At 39.1% G+C, this 19268-nt stretch overlaps 3 protein-coding genes across 3 annotated transcripts; 1 reads left to right on the top strand and 2 right to left on the bottom strand.

Annotated features, from left to right (window-relative positions):
* Window positions 1-6682: 6682 nt before the first annotated feature.
* Window positions 6683-8849, bottom strand: LOC118454093 (lymphocyte antigen 6G-like). Its single transcript, XM_087849245.1, has 4 exons — window positions 8763-8849; window positions 8166-8239; window positions 7060-7167; window positions 6683-6959 (listed from the first exon to the last, which is right to left on the bottom strand). The coding sequence occupies exons 2-4, from the start codon at window positions 8209-8211 to the stop codon at window positions 6811-6813; spliced, it is 303 nt and encodes a 100-aa protein (XP_087705371.1). The 5' UTR covers window positions 8212-8239; window positions 8763-8849; the 3' UTR covers window positions 6683-6810.
* A 3032-nt stretch (window positions 8850-11881) lies between these two features.
* LOC148100248 (uncharacterized) lies at window positions 11882-13116 on the bottom strand. Its single transcript, XM_087848737.1, has 3 exons — window positions 13043-13116; window positions 12183-12290; window positions 11882-12089 (listed from the first exon to the last, which is right to left on the bottom strand). The coding sequence occupies exons 1-3, from the start codon at window positions 13086-13088 to the stop codon at window positions 11941-11943; spliced, it is 303 nt and encodes a 100-aa protein (XP_087704863.1). The 5' UTR covers window positions 13089-13116; the 3' UTR covers window positions 11882-11940.
* A 4159-nt stretch (window positions 13117-17275) lies between these two features.
* Window positions 17276-18550, top strand: LOC102795853 (uncharacterized). The gene is made up of 3 exons (XM_006789905.3): window positions 17276-17480; window positions 17843-17950; window positions 18066-18550. Exons 1-3 carry the CDS (start codon window positions 17435-17437, stop codon window positions 18218-18220), a joined length of 309 nt encoding a protein of 102 aa, XP_006789968.1. The 5' UTR covers window positions 17276-17434; the 3' UTR covers window positions 18221-18550.
* Window positions 18551-19268: the final 718 nt, after the last annotated feature.

Genomic DNA, 19268 nt, shown 5'->3' with positions numbered 1-19268 from the left:
CGCGCCCATAGTAACGGCGTTGTAACGGTAGAAATAGTAATTAGTTAGATTACTAGTTACTTTTTTTCCCTCTTTTTTTCTATTCTTTTTCTTTCTTTTTTCTTTTCTTCTTCTTTTTGTTCTTTTTTTTTCATTTTTTTCATTTCTTTTTTATGAAGTTAGAAGTCTTTCAAAACTCGCCTTTTTTCCCTCCCTCTCCCTGTGTCTGCCGCCTCTTTTCTCTGCCTCTCTTGGTGTCCCCACGTCTATCTCTTCCTTTCTCGCTCTAGTCCTCAGAGAGCACCTGACTGACGTGTTGTTCAAGGATGAAAAGCACAGTGGAGGGGAATCCAAAAGCAAACAACACTAAAATATACATGAGTGGACGGGAAAGACACTGTTAAACACACACGCACGCACACACACGAGCATGCGCACACAGAAGTCTATGAAGAACCCCTTAGGATTATCACCAGCGCGACACTGGACACTTCAGAGAAGACAGCATCTGCTCACTTCCATATTTAATACTGCAAAAAAAGAAGAACATTGTGTTCTCGAGAAACTTTTCATTGTCACTTTGTGTGAATGCAGAACCAAATACAGTCATGCGAACAGGTTTAATCCTCCCCAGACTTCACGTTTCCGCTGTCCAGGTGGCTATAGAAAGTTCCCAAGTGCCCCGAGGCCTTCACACTGTGACTAAAAGCCATTTTGCACAGGGAATTTTGACAGACATGGGGGCCTTTGACTTTCAAAGAACTGCTTTTACATCCATCTTTTCCACCAAGTTATGTAAGGTTTTCTTGGTGCTCTCTTCCTCTCTGTGAGTGTGTGTGTGTATAAAAAATAATCATCCAGGACACTGGTGTATGTGCAGGGGCAGTAAAGTTTAGCAAACACACATGCAGGAGGCTGAAGTATCCGTGCACACACGCTCTGCTGCTTCTCGATGGGCAGTCGGACTGCTGCAGGACTCAAAACAAGTTACTGAAAAAAGTAACGCCGTTACTTATAACGCTGTTATTCCCATCACTGGTTCTGTTTGTGTATTAATCACCAAGATATGTGATTAAAAGACATGACAGATGCAAAAAAAAAAAAGAAAAAAAGAAAGAATAAAAGTGTGTGCCAGATGCAGGATTGAAAGTGAGCAGGTGTTTACTTCTTCTTCTTCTTTTTTGGGCACTGCAGGTGCCAACATCTGGCTAGTTCTACAAAAGTCAAGCAAGCATAAAGGTGGAACATGTTGTGGCAGGTAATTTTAAATGCAACGTTTCTTTCAGCTCGACAAACATCAGCAAACACACAAACTGCTTGTGTCTACAGTTTATCCCACAGTGTGTTGTTAGTTAAAGCTCCAGCTGCTGTATTTCTCGGGAGTAAATTGGCTTTGAATCAGATCTGTCGGAGGAAGACTAAAGTGACCTTTGTTTGTATAGTTTAGCGTAGCCGCGTGACGTACGAAGTGGCGTTTAATTGACCTGAAAAGGAGGTCAATTTCTTTCGCCACTGGTAATGATGTGTTCAAACGCCACTCACTGGCGTAAAATACGGTGTTCTGCTGGGTTTGTCACAGACTTTTACACGTCCTGACTCATTCAACTCTTATTTTTACATAATTTCTTAACCATACGGGTTCGGAAAGTGACAAATTTTGACCTAGATGGCTTGACATACGAAACCGTTATTGCGGCGCAAGCAATAGAGGTGGATGCGTTTCACAGCGCAGCCCTGTACTATGTAAAAGGGCCTTCAGGATCTGCTATATATATCATGTTATAAAGACATTTTTTTCCTAGCAGCGTTTTCCTTCATTTCTGCCTTTATGTGTGGATGGGATTTTTTTTTTAAAACGAAAACGGAAAATCCCCGTTTTCAAAAATACCCGGGTACGTGTGGCCCCTAACGGGTATTAGCGGTGTAGAAACTATCCGCGTTGCAACTGCTGTGTTTACACGGTCACAGAAAGCTGGCAGCTAACAAATGAGCAAACAACAACTCTGCTAGCCAGCAAGCTAGCGGCTGGTCTGACTACACCAGGGGTCTGCAACCTTTAACACCCAAAGAGCCACTTGGACCCGGTTTCCACGCAAAAGAAAACACTGGGAGCCGCAAATACTTTTTCATATCTAAAATGAAGATAACACTGTATATATTGTTTTTTTACCTTTATGCTTTGTGTGAACAACTAAAGTAAGTAAGTAAAGTTTATTTATTAAGCACTTTTCACAGACAGGCAGTCACAAAGCGCGGTACACAAATATTAAAATAAACAATACAATCAATAGACATTATACACAATGTAAAAGATCAAATGTAAAAAATGTAAAGAATATAAAATATGTAGATCAAAAAAGGCTTGTTTGAACAGAAAAGCTTTTAACTGGTTTTTAAAAGAATCCACAGAGCAACTAAGGTGTGTTGCTTATGAAATCCATGAAGTGCTACAGAGAAAATTACATTTTATTTATGTAAATAACACATTTTGAACTCTTAAAGAAATATAACAAAAGGAAAGACACCCAGCTGAACTAAAATGATCCAGCAAACAAAAACTGCTGTGAGCCGCCACCCTTATATCGCCTTTGGACTTTTAGAGCCTTGACCTGACTTTTAAAAAATAATTGGAAAAAAGCACTATGCTGCTAAAAGATGAAAAATAGATATTTGCAAAATTCTGCCTAAATATGTAATTTACCTGGTTAATGTGTGTGGCGGGTCGTGGTCTGCAGCGCCGCTGTATGGGAGGCGGACGCATCTGAGCGGCACCCGCAATCGCGCCTCGCTGCCTTAAAGTCTGTGCTCTCTCTGCTGTTGTTGGTGTGTGTCGGGCTGTGAGCTGAAAAGCTACAGCCGGCTGTATGCGTACAGCAACCATGTGTGAAAAGTGGTCAGTAAAGAGATGCTGAAAAGCATCTTCATGGAAACATCGTCGGGTCTGCCGTGATATGTTTACAATAAGACTTATCGTCCCGAACCTCTGCGCACAGCATCTGCAAATCGGGGCTTTCATCTTTAGCAGGACTGTAAGCTGTCATCTGTGAGACGTGAGCGGTGTTCGTTTTAACATAGTTCACGGTGGAGCTGCTGACATAATGTGGATCCGAAGATCCATAACTGGCCTACCTGGGGTTGAAAGTCTCGATAAATGCACAGCGTTTCGGCGGGTATAGCGGCTTCCGCGAGTGTGACGCTTATTTTGAGCGATGAAAAAATAATAAGATATAATTTTATTTTTATATTTCAAAATCACGATAATCTTCCAATTTAGAACTACAAGTTAAAAAAAGAACTAACATAAATAAATTACACTTCAGCTAAATACTTCTCATTTATTTTCCCAAACCACCCAGAGCCGCAAAATAAAGACTAAAGAGCCGCATGCGGCTCCGGAGCCGCGGGTTGCCGAACCCTGGACTACACCTTATAACTGACAGACGACGTGCTTTGGCTTCATAGCTGGGATTCCATGCCTTTTACCGTCTCAGTAAACTTCGAGCCATAGTGGTTGTGGAGATCAGGGAAATTATTTTACTGCTATTGTTAATAGGGATGGGTATTGTTTAGGTTTTATCCGATACTGGTGCCAAACCGGTACTTTTGAAACGGTGCCGGTGCTTAAACGGTGCTCGAACCGGTGCTTAAAGAATGGAAGACACAAACTTGTCCTAAAACCTCTCATGTTTAGCTGTTTTTTTTGTAAAAAGATAACAATGTTAGCCTTTTCTGCAGCTATAGGGCATATATGGTATCACTCTTGGCTGGAAGCAGGGCTTAAACAATGGAAAAAACACAAACTTTGTCCAAAAACTTCTCATGTTTAGCTGTTTTCCACTTTTTCTTTAGTCATTTTAGCCTTTGTATCTGCCATGAAACAAGGAGACAGCCGCATGTAACTACCACAGTGTTTGCTAGTTCACCTTACATGCATTAATGTGATAATGTGGTTATCACGTGGTTAGCGCACTCAACGTAAATTACACAAGAACAACATTAAGCCACTCACGCAGAGAAAAACGGCTGCTGCTGCCATCATCATCCATCATCCTTTCTGCTACACTGGCAGGGCTAGGGGCCACGCCTCTACTCTTCGGGTTCTTGGGAGATGTTGCTAACTCCGGTCCGATAACAGGCACCACGCCGCAGTAGATGTGCTCGGCGTGAGCTCTCGCAGCAAGCTATCCAATGCGGTGCATTTCTCGGCTTAAAAAAAACCGCTATGCGTCGCCAGGCGTTTCATCAGATTCGAGGTGTTACTTCCTTTGCACAGTATCAGCTTAAAGCACTTGTTGCAGGCTGCTGAGTTTGCATCTTTTGCTGTGAAGTACAGCCAGACTTTGACCACTTCGCCTTGGGCATTTTTAATCTGTAGCTCTGCTCTAAAAGAACGTACGTAACTGGGCCCATCTACTATCCTTGGAAAGGTAAAATGATTGGCTAGAATCCAAAGTGTATGACATCTCAGGGGAAAAAAGCACCGAAAAAAAGCACCGAAATAAAGCACCGAAATGTGCGCTGCTTTTCGGTCTGGTTACTACCGTTTATGTCAGAACCGATACCGGTACCCATCCCTAATTGTTAATAATCATCATCATTACCATTGCATTAATAATACAGTTTACAGTATTGATATTGCATTCAGATGTTTAAACATATTGGTACCCAATTAGGCTTTATTACAGGTGCAGTTATAACCACTTTAAACTGTTGAGTTAAATCAATAATCTTAAATGCTTTTGAATGCTTGTTTTAATCTTAAATGTCCATGTGCTGATTCTGTTGACAGGACACAGGAAGCGCAGGCTTTTGCAGAGCGTGAAAGTGAAAGTTACTTTGAGGAGCTGTGGGGAGGATGCAATTTGAATAACCAGGTTATTCATTATTGTCTTTTATTCATTTATATCTTTTGATTAAGCTTTTAGTAGAGGTTCTTGATTAGGACATTTATTCAACATATTACAGATATAGTTTCAGTTAGGTTATTGTGCACATGAGAATTGGCCTCTCTTCTCGTGAGACAAAGTTCGTGTGAGATCGAGCCACACACATACACACACACACACACCTGCATACACAGTAGGTAGGTTATGTTCTAGTTGAGAGTTCGGATATTTGCTGGTCACTGCATTTTTGTGCGTGCAGAATTGATGTTTGTTGCAGAGCATGGCCTGAAGTTTTGGAGAAGCGAGAGTCAGAAGATGGACAGGAAGCACTTGCCGCAGAGACGAGGCGATGTTCTTTTCAAACTGTGTTAAAAGTCATTGTGGTTTTGACACCACCATTAATTTTTTTATGTTATTTTACATTTGACATGTAAAATCACATTCTATTTATGTAAATTTAATGATATTGTAGAAAAATGATACAAAACTGTAAAATACACAGTAAAAATACTTTAATATTACTTTTTTTTTTTACAGTGTAGGCAATCTTTAAACATATATGTTCTTCTTTCTTTTTTTGAAAAGCTCTGTGACACCCAAATAAGTACTGTATGTGTACATATATACTACATGTACACATACAGTAGGAACTGTTTTTTTTTTTTTTTTCAAAAACAGTATTAACTGTTTCGAAATGAAAAAGTCTTGCCTTTTCAGAGGCTTGACTTAATTGCACAAACTAGCATAATTTTTAATACTTGTAATAACAGAATATTTAACTTGAGTTTTAACTGCACTGACTTATTGCCAGTGTGGATGTTTAAGACTTTTATTGTCAGACTTTTAGAATTAATTGTATTTATAACATAAAAGCACATCAGTATAGCATTCAACTGAGGGGGTAGAGAGGCATTTTTGGACGGGTCTGGATTTGCAAGGCCTGCCCTTATCAGCGAAGCTGACTTACTAACACTGACATGGAGCCATTCCAGTTTAAGACTCCATTGAATGGTTTACTTGATAGCTGATTTGTTGTGTTGTTGCAGAGAAAAACCCCTTGATAGCGAGAGAACTGAGAAGAACATGATTAAATGAAACCCAAGACAACATAGGAGAGAGACTGTAGACAGTCTTTCAGAGAAATCTGCAAGAGTTTAAAACCCTTATTTTAGAGGTGAAATGTGACAAATGTCGATGCGTTGACTGCCCACATAAGTACCTCGAGGCATTCTAACGTTTCTGCCTGGTGTAGAGACATTCCTCTATAAAGCCTGGGTGAAGCAAAGTCTTTATACTCTGATGCACATATTCCACATGTAATACTTTTAAAATTTAACTGGACGAACGGGCATAATTTTTAATACTTGGATGAAGCATTCAGAGAACTTGCCTGAATCCGAGTGCAGCACTGCACACTTCAGAATTCATCCTGCTGCTTCTATCTATTCTCAGTATATATACTGTATTCATGAAGGTTTCTCTTGACTATCAAATACCTCGACTTTGACAATGATAGTCCTGCCTCCTTCAGAGAAAGCTGGATGCCTGCACTTCAGACACATATTGACTGATTTAAAATCAACTGTGGTAAAACTACAAAAATGGCAACTTTGTCCAAAGCATTACGGAGTTTGAAAACCTTAAAGTGAGCTTTGTCCATCCTTATCAACCAGCCACATATAATTATATATATATACAATATGAAACGTTCATATTTTCTTCTGTCCTGTTTTGTTTGTTTAATTTACAGCTGATAACAAATCTGTTTTTTAGTGATACAAATTGCAGAACACAAGTAATTAAACAATTCAGCGATCAAAGCATTATTCTAATTTTATTGAAAATATATCCAACTAAAATCTTTTACATTGTTAATTATTCCTGGATTGTAGTTTTTGGTTAAGAACAAAGTAAAACATGATTAAGATGTAGTTGTTCCAGAGCTTCAGAGGAAGATGGTGATTATGGCTGAAGACACCAGCAGGAGCATAGCACTGGGACCAGTTGGTATAGCACTGTTGCACAAGTTCCCTTCACAGCACCTCATAGGACTGACACATAAGCCACTGTTTATGCAGCTCTTAGTGACGGTACCTGTAACACATAATGGGAAAACCTCAGTTTAACTAATGCAATGCTCATAAAATGTATGATTTACAGCTTTAAACACTTAATACACCGCAGAACAACTTACCGCTGATAGTGGTGCTGAAACATCGGTCCATAACAGCAGGACAAGTTACGACATTAGTGCAAGAGTGAGGGTCAGATAATGCACATTCGTAGCATTTTAATCCACATGCTGCAGAGAAACAAAGAAAGCTGTCATTCATAGATGAAGATTCTCCAAATACAAAGCATGATCCATTAGACTGCAGATGCCTTAATGAGATGAAGAAAAGCTTTTTTTTCATTCAGAGAAAAGGCTTCTTATAAAGTTTGTGGTACCACAGCTCAGAGAATGCACCAGGAAATTAAAAGAGAGAGAGAGAAAGGGCAAAGGACATCAAATTCCTCAAAAAAACTAATCAACAAGAACCCAGATTAGATAAAATAATACCCTGCAGATCTATACACTATATGCAGGTAAATAGCTCTCTTCAATAAAAAGCAAATGGAACCTTATTGTACAGTGCAAGCAATTGAAATTAATGTGTTTCAAAGCGCAGCGCTGCGTGTTGGGTGCTGTGGGAAAAGGCCTTTAGGATCTGCCATTTCTATTACAAAATACAGTGAGCTCCATAATTTGATTTATAAAGGCAATTTTTAAAATAGTTTTGCATCTGTACATGACTATAGTGTATTTTAAATCAAACTTTTAATGTTTCAGCTCTTCAGTTTCAATTCCCCAGAAAGTGAGTAGGATGGTACTGAACACCCCGCCTTGTTTAGGAGGTAATTTAACTTTGTGCCGATGCAACATTGTGCAATATGTTTACAAAAAAGTTAATGCTACCAAATGATCACTAGTTTTAAGATGCACATGGATGGATTTCCTTTACTGCAAAAGGCAGCAATCATAAACTTCATTAAGAATAGCTTGCTGTACATGACTATAGTGTATTTCAAATCAAACTTTTAATGAAAAAAAATCTTACATATTCACCTATTTTTTAAGAGTTACGCTTTTTTCACATCACAGAAGAATTGTGGTTCAGATGTGCTTTTCAAGGTGATCTGAACCTCTCTTCAGTTTAATTTCTCTTACAGTTTGGTTTAAAAATAGAAGAGCTGAAAGTACCAGTGATTATCTGATTATCTGGTAAAGAACAAGACAAATAAATCATAAGTTGCTCTTACCTGCAGACAAACTCAAAACCAGGATCAGAGCTCCAAGAAGTTTCATGGTGAGACGTAAGAAAGAAGTACACGATCTGTGAGAAGGACAGGAAGTGAAATAGGCTTTATTCCTTTGTTCAGCTCTTCAGTTTCAATTTCTCAGAAAGTGAACAGGACAGTACTGAACACCCCGCCCTGTTGAGAAGGTGAATTCACCTTATGTCGATGCAACATTACTCTTATTTGTGTGCACATCTGCGCTTGCTCGTCTTGCGCCACATGTTCTCCAAAAGATGTTAATGCTACCAAATGATCACCACTATTAAGATACACAGGATGGATTTGCAGTGCTGCAAAAGGCAGCAATCATAAAGTTAATTAAGAATAGGTTACTACTACTCGGTTAGACCTCATTTTACCACCAGAAGTGCTTTAAACATATATGTTCTCTCTTTTTTTTTGAAAAGCTCTTTGACACACAAAGATGTATTGTCTCTATGGCTCTATATGATATCCTTTTCTTGTAGACTCTACACTCTGCCTTTGTTTTGTCAATAAGATTGAAATGGCTCCAGACTTTGCTACATTTCTTGGTGTCACTCATTTTCTTTACTGTACCTTTCCAATGTGACGGTGTTGTCTCTTGCTCCCGGCTGTCTTTCTTTCCCTCTCCCTCCTGCTCTTGTTGTGCACTACTGCTGTTGCCAGTGTAACTACCGCCCCGCCCCCTCAGCTCAGCGCTGAGCAGAGGGGGGAGGGGCGCAAACGCAAGGCTCTGTTTGCCATCTCTGCTCAGCGCAAACACAAGGGTGACTTGCAGCGTGAAGCGAACAAAGTGAAAGAGAGGGCAAGAGAAAGGAAAAAAAACAACCCCCCCCCACGGCTCCCAATTAGGAGCCGGCTCGCATCGCTCACTTCAAAGATCCAGCTCTAAGAGCCATTTCGTTCGCGACCGACCCATCACTAGCACATATTCCACATGTAATACTTTTCAAAATTAACTGGACGAACTGGCAGAATTTTTAATACTTGGATGAAGCAAGTGTCACAGTTTGCCAAAGCAGACTGTATACATTTGTGAAGAGTGGACCCAAAATGCAGACACAAAGGAACGTGGAACCAAAACCTGAGTATTAAGAAAAAGTGAGCCGTTTAATGTGGCTGATGAAGAAATACAAAATAATGCATAAGGCAAACAAAGACGAGAATAAACAATAACCTAAACTGGGGAAACTAAACATAAACATTAAAAACCCAACACATGAACCGCTGCATGGATACACCGATACCAGGAACCGTAACACAACAAACAACCTGATACTGAACAAAAGAGGACAGAGGACTTAAATACACAGAGAGATAATGAAAGGATGGGGAACAGGTGGGAATAAAGCTGGGACAAATCAGACCTAACGAGACAAGGGGTCAAAATCAAGACACAAGAAGTGGAATCCTTCACTGCGCACATCAACGCTGTGGATAAAAACATCAAGTTCACCAGGGAAGACACGAATGATGACTGTTTGCCTTTCCTGGACTGCGCTGTGCACATTGAAGAAAATGGCAACCTCAACATCGAAGTTTACCGGAAGCCCACACACACGGACCAGTACCTCCTGTTTGACTCCCATCACCCTCTGGAACACAAACTTGGAGTAATTAGGACCCTACACCACCGGGCAGAACATGTTCCCTCTAAGCCTGAAGGGAAAAAGAAGGAACACACACATGTAAAGGAAGCACTCAAAACGTGCGGCTATCCTAAATGGGCGTTTTTAAAGTCAGCAAAGAGGCACAGAAAAGAAGATCAGACACCAGCGAGGGAGGATAAGAAGGACAGGCGCAACAACATTGTCATCCCCTATGTAGCCAGTGTATCAGAGAAACTCAGGAGGGTTTTCTCCAAGCATGACATCCCGGTGTACTTCAGACCCAGCAACACACTCAGACAAAAACTGGTTCACCCGAAAGACAAAACGCCAAAACACAGACTTAACAATGTGGTGTATGCTGTACAGTGCAGCGAGGAATGCCCAGACCTCTACATTGGAGAGACCAAACAGCCACTTCACAAGCGCATGGCACAACACAGAAGAGCGACCTCCACAGGACAAGATTCAGCTGTCCATCTGCATCTTAAGGATAAAGGACACTCTTTCGAGGATGCCAATGTTCACATTTTGGACAGAGAGGACAGATGGTTTGAAAGAGGAGTGAAAGAAGCTATCTATGTCCACTGTGAGCGACCATCTTTGAACAGAGGCGGTGGTTTACGACACCAACTCTCTGCCATCTATAATCCAGTTTTGAGATCCCTTCCCAGACGCCTTAACGCCCACTCACATCCTGGGCCATCTGACCTCAGGAATTCGCATGGTAAGGTGGGGCCAGGTTTCACAATGAACTCACCCGAAACTCTGGCTGATTGGGACCCACACCCAGTTCCACACCTTGGCTCAGGCGATTAGAGGATCATCAGGGGGTCCTTTTGTCCCTCTGTGGGGGGACACTCCCACTAGGGTTATATCTGGGACTCTCCACCATTTGACCTTAGAACTGAAGAAGCCTCTCGGATGAGAGGTGAAATGTCTTCAAGTAACTTAAAGAAGTCCAGACGCTTTTCTTTGCAAGCTCCTTTGACTACGATGACCTGGATGACTGAGAACCTTCACAGACACGAGACAAGGGGAAGCAAAACTGGACACACTGCACACAGAACAAGGACTTTCACAATAAAACAGGAAACAGCATGGAACGCAGAGATGACAACACGAACTTGATAACATAAGACACGCAAACATGAAACACATGAAGGGTGAGGGAAACTTAAACACAGGGGTAGAAGACACAAGGGGAATCTGAAAAACTATAAACTATAACCACAACTTTGGTATAATAGAAAATAAACTTAACCTCAAGGACTTAAATATAAATCAAAAACATCAAAATAAACCAACATTCAAAAAGCTGACAAGAACTTGCCTGAATTTGAGTGCAGCACTGCACACTTCAGAAATCATCCTGCTGCTTCTTTTAGCAATCACACCATGAATAAGAATTGGTGACCTGGATCCACTGGTAGCCATAAAAACTGTAATATTTCCTCTACCGTGTTTGACAGATGATGTGTTTTACATTATAAAACATTTATCTTCTCCAAACTTCTCTCTTCTCATCATTCTTGTATGAGTTCACTTTGGTTTCATCTGGATAAGAATTTTTCAGACTGTGCAGACTCCTTTAGATGTTTTTTTTTTTGGCAAAGTCTAATTCGACCTTCCTTTTCTTAAGTGTAACTAGTTGTTTGCACTTTGTTGTAAATTCTCAGTATATGTGCTGTATTCATGAAAATATCTCTTGACAATCAGGTACCTCGACTTTGACAATGATAATCCTGCCTCCTTCAGAGAAAGGTGGATGCCTGCACTTCAGTCACATATTGACTGATTTAAATGAAAACTGTGGTAAAACTACAAAAATTGCATCTTTGTCCAAAACATTATGGAGTTTGAAAATCTTAAAGTGAGCTTTGTCCATCCTTATCAACCAGCCACATGAATTATATGAAATGCTCATATTTTATCTGTCCTGTTTTTTTATTTAAAATTTACAGCAACAAATCTTTTTTGATTTAATTAAACAAATCAAAGCATTATTCTGATTATATTGAAAATATAACCAACAGTACAGTAACTAACATCGTTTACATTGTTAGTTTTTTAGAAATTATTCATGGATTGTAGATTTTGATTAAGAACAAAGTAAAACATGATTAAGATGTAGTTATTCCAGAGCTTCAGAGGAAGATGGTGATTATGGCTGAAGACACCAGCAGGAGCACGACACTGGGACCAGTTGGGATAGCACTGTTGCACAAGTTCCCTTCACAGCAGCTCATAGGACTGATACACAAGCTAGTGAACTGGCAGCCCTTAGTGACGGTACCTGTAAGACATGATGGTAAAACCTCAGTTTCAGTTCATAAAATGTATGATTTACAGCTTTAAACACTTCTTAATACACTGCAGAACAACTTACCGCTTGTAGTAAGGCTGAAACATCGGTCCATACCAGCAGGACAAGTTAAGGCATCAGTGCAGGAGTGAGGGTCAGAGAATGCACATACGTAGCATTTTAATCCACATGCTGCAGAGAAACAAAGAAAGCTGTCATTCATAGATGAAGATTCTCCAAATACAAAGCATGATCCATTAGACTGCAGATGCCTTAATGAGATGAAGAAAAGCTTTTTTTTCATTCAGAGAAAAGGCTTCTTATAAAGTTTGTGGTACCACAGCTCAGAGAATGCACCAGGAAATTAAAAAAGAGAGAGAGAAAGAAAATAGAACTGGACCAGGAGTTTTTTTTTTTTTTTTTTTAAAAACCCAAGACAATAATAATAACCCAACAATAATAACCCAGATTAGATAAAATAATACCCTGCAGATCTATAGAGTATATGCAGGTAAATAGCCCTTTGCGGTGCAAGCAATAGAAATGAATGTGTTTTTAGAGCGCAGCTCTGGGCATGCTGTGTCATATGTAAAAGGGCTTTCAGGATCTGCCGTTTCTATTACAAAATACAGTGAGCTCCATAATTTGATTTATAAAGGCATTTTTAAATAGTTTTGCATCTGCACATGACTATAGTGTATTTTAAATCAAACTGTTAATAGTACAAAAGTTACAAAGTCGTCCATTTTTAAAAATTTATTCTTTCTTTTTTTTTTTCTATCACAGAAGAATTGTGGTTCAGATGTGCTTTTCAAGGTGATCTGAACCTCTCTTCAATTTCATGTCTCTTACAGTTTAGTATAAAAATAGGAGAGCTGAAAGGATCAGTGAGTATCTGATTATCTGGTAAAGAACAAGACAAACCGATCATAAACTGCTCTTACCTGTGGACAAAATCAATACCAGGATCAGAGCTCCAAGAAGTTTCATGGTGAGAATAAGAAAGAAGTACACGATGTGTGAGGAGGACAGGTTAAATAGGCTTTGTTCAGCTCTTCAGTTTCAGTTTCTCAGAAAGTGAGTAGCATTGTACTGAAGCCCCTGCCCTCTTGAGAAGTTCAGGTCACTCTGAGTGGACTCAATATTACTTTCATTTATGTGCACATCTGCACTTGTGCAATATGTTCACAAAAGAAGTTAATGCTACCGAATAATCACTGTTGCTAAGATACACAGGAATGATACTGCAAAAGTATCATTCTGCAAAATGCTCATATTTGCTCTCTCCTGTTTTTTAAATTTATTTACAGCTCATCACAAAACTCTTTTTATTTAATGAAACAAAATGCAGAACACAAGTAGTTAAACAATTCAGCAATCAAAGCATTATTCTGATTTTATTGAATATATACCTGACAATGTAAAAGTAACTGATATCTTTTACATTGTTAGAAAATCATTTATTATTTCTGGATTGTAATTTTTGGTTAAGAACAAAGTAAAACATGATTAAGATGTGGTTGTTCCAGAGCTTCAGAGGAAGATGGTGATTATGGCTGAAGAAAGCAGAAACATAACACTGGGACCAGTTGGGATAGCACTGTTGCACAAGTTCCCTTCACAGCAGCTCATAGGACTGACACACAAGCTAGTGAACCATTTAAGTTACATCACATGGAGTATGTAAACACAGGAACTTAGCAGTCTCAAAGTAAATTGGCCTTGAATCAGTTCTGAAGGAGGAAGACTGGAGTGATCTTTGTTTTTATTGTTTAGCCAACCGTGGTCTAAAGTGACCTATTGGTAACACTGACTCACCGACAGGTAAAATATTAACCTGGATTATCCTTTTTATCGCAGGAAGAAAGCCATGAAGGTTTTCTATTTGTTTTATCTTTTAGTAGAACAATCTGGAAGAAAGCATTTCTTTTGTGTGATAACTTATCACAACTTGAGTACTATATCTTTAATGTTCACTTCACACTTTCATTTTTAGAATAAAGCAACTTTATTTTTAATTCCCAGAAAACGTTCAGCAAGAAAAACAAAGGAGAAAGAGAAAATTTGATAAATGGCAATTTTTCTCTATCACTTAACAATCATGGTTCAGTTGTGCTTTTCAAGGTGGTCTTCACTCTGCTATCCTTCGATTACCTTTGTGTCATTTACAGTTTTACTAAATGGAAAGAAATTCATTCATATAATAATTTTAACATACCTACCCAAGGACAGAGTCAAAAACAGGATCAGAGCTCTGAACAGTTTCATTTTGGAAGAAAGAGAGAAACACATGATGTAAGAGGATGACTGCACACAGACGCTTGGCTCATTTCTCAGTATCTCAAAAGGTTTTATCAGGAAAGTTTTCATTTCCTCATACACCTCACACCTGGAAGATGGTGAAGGGTTTCATGGCCAAATAAGATGATAAACTGCTATAAACATTTACAAGTATGCAAAGTGTGCATTTACAATGATTCTGAGGAGGTGATGCATTCACCAGCTACTTCAGTAAGTATATCTGAGCAGTACTATAGGCACACTTTCAGAATTGCCTTAATTCTCTATTACATAAATTCAACAAGGTTCTGCAAACATTCCTTTGAGACTTCCGTCTATGTTAGCATTACACAGCTGTGGAAAATTTGTCAGCTTCACATTATGGTGCAAAGCTGACAGACCCAGCGTGCTCTTCTGCTGCTGTAGCCCATCTGCTTTGTGCATTGAAAGATGCCCTTCTGCATACATTGGTTGTAACAGTTGGTTTTTCGACTTGCTGTTGTTCCTATCAGCCTAAAGCAGTCAGTCTGGCTATTCTCCTCTGACTTCAACAAGGTGTTTAAAGTCACTTAAATAATCTTTTTTTTTCTCCATTCTGATGTTGGATTTGAGCTTCAGCAGGTGTTCTTGACCATGTTTACACGCCTTAATGTATTGAGGTGCTGCCATGTGATTTTAAGGAGCAGCTGAAGAGGTGTGCCTAATTATGTGGTTTATTAAAAAATTTAATAAACTAAACACAATTAAACTATTTGACAGAATACACAAGACATTTAAGAATAAGCAGTCTCCTCTAAATCATGTCCAGAACTGGTATTTATATTAGCCCCATAAATGTGTGGTGCACTTAATGAGCTATAGCCAGAAATACCAAACTGCAAACAGGTTCAGAATCAGCACAGTTCAATTTGCTTTTAATGTTTTGATTGAATGGCTGCTTTTTCACTCCAAAGTAGGACCAGAACCAGCAAGGTAAATGCAAGTCTTACTTAGCTGCTGAGCTTCAGTGGTGGGCTAATATCCACAATCATGCTTTATCTTTATCACTGTGGATACAATAATATAAACTTTAAACAGAATTATTAGCTTGAGCCTTGTTGTAACTGCGCTGATTTATTGGCAGTGTGAGCGTTTAAGACTTTCATTGTCAGACTTTAAGATTTAATTGTATTTGTAGCATAAAAGCACATCAGAATAGCATTCAGCTGAAGAGGCATTTTTGGATGGGCTTGGACTCGCAAGGCTTGCACTCAACTGCAAAGCTGGTTCACTAACACTTACATGAAGCCATGCCAGTTGAAGACTCCTTTGACTCTTTTCCTCTATAGCTCATGTGTTTTGTTGTTGCAGAGAAAGACCACCTGAGGGCGCTAAAGGACAAACTGAGAAGAACATTAAATGAAGCCCAAGACAAAATAAGAGAGAAACTGCAGACAGTCTTTAAGAGACTGAGACTGAGAGAATTTAGATGCATTGACTGCCCACATAAGTACCTCGAGGCAAAGTGTGTGCCTAGTGAAGAGGCCTTCCTCTATAAAGACTTTGATGAAGCACAGTGCACATATTCCACATGTATTACTTTTGTTTTTCCAAATGTGTTTGGCAGTAGGTGTAAATAGCCCAACCAGAGGTTAAATCACCCGGGACTTTCCATCAGCTTTTAGAACAGATAAAGCCTTGTGAATGAGAGGTAAAGGGTCATTTTAAGCACCTATTTCAGAAGGACTCATCCAGGCTGGAAAAACTGATCAGGAAGGCTGGCTCTGTGGTCAGCATGAAGCTGGACACTCTGGTGACAGTGGCAGAGAAAAGGACATTAAAAAAATTGCTGGACATTATGGACAATGCTGGGCATCCTCTGCACACGGCCATAAACAACCAGAGGAGTCTATTCAGTGACAGGTTGCTTCTCCCAAAGACGAGAACCAACAGACTTAAAAACCCCTTTGTGCCACACGCCATCAGACTGTTTAACTCCTCTCTGGAGGGGAGAGGGAGGGGAAACAGGAGGACAAAGGAGGGGGGAACAACTAAGCTGTAGTGCCTCTTCACTTCACTGTGCAATACTTTTTGTTAATAGCCAACGGTGCAATAGACTTCAATACTTGAAATGTGCAATTCCCTTGTATTCTTATTCCTATTTATTCTTATTTATCCCTTTTGTATATTTTATTTATACATGTCTCTGTATTTATATATGTGTATATATAGTATTCTGCTCACATTCTGTAACTTCTGTCGGTGCTGTGCTATTAGAAACTGAATTTCCCAGAGGAACCCACCCAAGGGATTAATAAAGTTTTATCTAATCTAATCTAATTTTTCTTTAAGAAAAAAATCGGAATCTAAACGTGAAAGTCTTATCTCCGAACTTTGTTTTGTGATCGTTAGTAATGACCACTGTGTTCAGGTTTTTTTTCCTGATTTTGAAATATAGGCTTATAAAAATCTTTTTTTTTTACATCTCACGGGGAAAAAAAGATAGATGGAAAAGTTGAGTTTGCCTTCCGAATTTAATACAAACCATGATCATTTTCTAAAACTGACCAAACAGCAACAGTGAAGACAACGGACGTCTAAAAATACCTTCCTTCTGAGCAGTCATGAGATCAGTGATACTCTATGTTCTATGTTGAAACTTCCTTTAGATTTGTCTCATCAGCATCTTTCAGCTGCTTATTGAAAAACAACAAAAAACAAAACTGTATTTCAGTAAACAGACTTTTCTTATGAAATTTCTTTTTTTAACTATGAAAATAAAACCATTTAAACTCAAGTTTTACACAGATTTTTTTTTTTTTATATAAGTGATGCTTAGTCAGGAGCAGTCCTATTGGCTGTAACGCCCTAGTTCTCGCCTTTATTTCCAAAAATGGTGAGTCTGGCAGTGAGGTCACTTAAGGGGCCACTGTTATTCAGGTCACTTCTTAGAAAGCTTTGTGAAGAAATGCAAATTCTCAGATTGTCAGAACAAAACAGTGAAAGTTTCACTAAGAAAGAAAGGCTTAGCCACAGCTTTTTTCCCCTGTAAGACTGATTATCAAACTGAGTTCATCATGCAGCTTTATCGAGCTCTGATTCTGTGTGTGACTCTGTCTGCAGGTAAGAGAATATTTCATGTTGGTCCTGTGTGCTTTGACAGATAAACAAATGTATCGATTGTTAATGGTGGTCTTAAAGCCTGTAAGGAAAGTGAAAGTTAAAAAACTCAATGACCAGACTGTGAGGAAACAGAAACAGACAAATTATATATCTTGTTAAAATATATATGAAGAGTTTAGTTGTTATAGAAATTATTTAATACGTTTAAAAACAATTGTTTGAGTTTTAATTAGTATTTACTTTATGCAAGACTTTATTTCACTTCCCATTTTCTGCCAGCTCTCTTCAAGAGGTATAAAATGGAAATATACACCCCAAAATAATTACAAGGACATGTGAAAGTGTGTTGTTTGTTTCTATAGTATGTGGATTACGATGCTACACATGTACAGCCGCTGATCCTAAATCCTGCATAGACAGCAAATCTTGTGCCGTCATCTTCAACCGTTGTTTCTCTCTCAGAGTAGACGGTGAGTCGTTTTCTCATATCAGACTTGATAACTGAGAAGTCCAAGCATGCACAGTGATGCTACACAGCATGCTTTGTGAAGTGGTTTCTGAGAGTTTTCTCCTCGTGTCTTGCAGGTTATAACTTGGTTACAAAAGGCTGCCAAACCAGCGCATTTTGTGGTGGTGCTATGGCTTGCTGTGAAGGGGACCTGTGTAACAGCACTATTCCAACCGGTTCCAGTGCTTTGCTGCTGTTGGTATCTTCAGCCATCCTCAAATTTCTTTTCTGAGGCCGTGGAATGATGTTGTTTTTCTGTTTTTGTTTTTTTAAAGTCCTGCTTTCAGCTTTTATTTTGCACAACTGAAGAATAAATACATTTTGTGTACCATCATTTCAAACAAAATCGTCCTTGACATTTTGATCTTAGTCAAAGTAATTCAGGGTCCTATTCAAATACTGTATTGCTTCAGCGTTAAGATTGCCTAAAGCAAATAAAAAAGCAACCAGAAAATACATTTGCATATTTTTTGATTGATATGTTTTAACTGGTAACCAGGTCTCTCTTGGAAATGAGATTTTTAATCTCGATGAGATTTTTTTTTTTTTACCTGGATAAATAAAGGACTAATAATAATAAAACTGCAGTTCTTTCAGTTTCCTCTCACTAAGACACAAAAGGGGCAAGGGAGTGAGTAAGAGAGAGGGACACACAGGAAGCGCGAGAGTCAATACGCCTACACGCGGGGAAGTGAGACGAAAAAGCAGATGACACGACAGACTCACATAGGCAAAATAGGGGTGAGACAAACACACAAGAGGAACCTCACAGAGAATAAACTATAAAATTGGAAAGCCGAAAGTAACCTAAACTGAAACTTAAACCATTAGAATACAAAAGTCAGAAAAATACAATAAGCTCGTAAAGAATGTACACCAGCTCTCATTTGGTTGGTTTGCTGTTGTGTTGCTGCGGCTGTTGCAGATGGATTCAGTGCAGAAATATGAACCAATGAAGCCAGAGTGAGAAGTGAAAATGAAGACGGTATAATTAGAAAGCAAAATTTTTATCTATAAATGATGCATCCGGTCTTCTGTTTATTTGATGCATAGAATACATTTATTTTTTTTATTCAAAAATTCCTTCCTCGTTGGTCTATCCTTCAAGCTCACTGCACCTAGTGCTCCGATTACCACTGGAACCACTGTTACCACAACTGTCCGCATCTTCTCCAGCTCTTCTCTAAGCCCAGCTTCTAATGTTCCTTCTTCCTGATGTTGCTGTCATTCGGTGTTGCTAAATCTATCACTATGGCCGTCTTCCTCCGCTTGTCCACCAC

The sequence above is a fragment of the Neolamprologus brichardi genome, chromosome 12 (assembly GCF_056152115.1).
Source record: "Neolamprologus brichardi isolate AB-2024 chromosome 12, ASM5615211v1, whole genome shotgun sequence".
Taxonomy (NCBI): domain Eukaryota; kingdom Metazoa; phylum Chordata; class Actinopteri; order Cichliformes; family Cichlidae; genus Neolamprologus; species Neolamprologus brichardi.
Note: the sequence above shows the minus strand (reverse complement) of the source record. Positions and strands in the feature narration are given on the sequence as shown.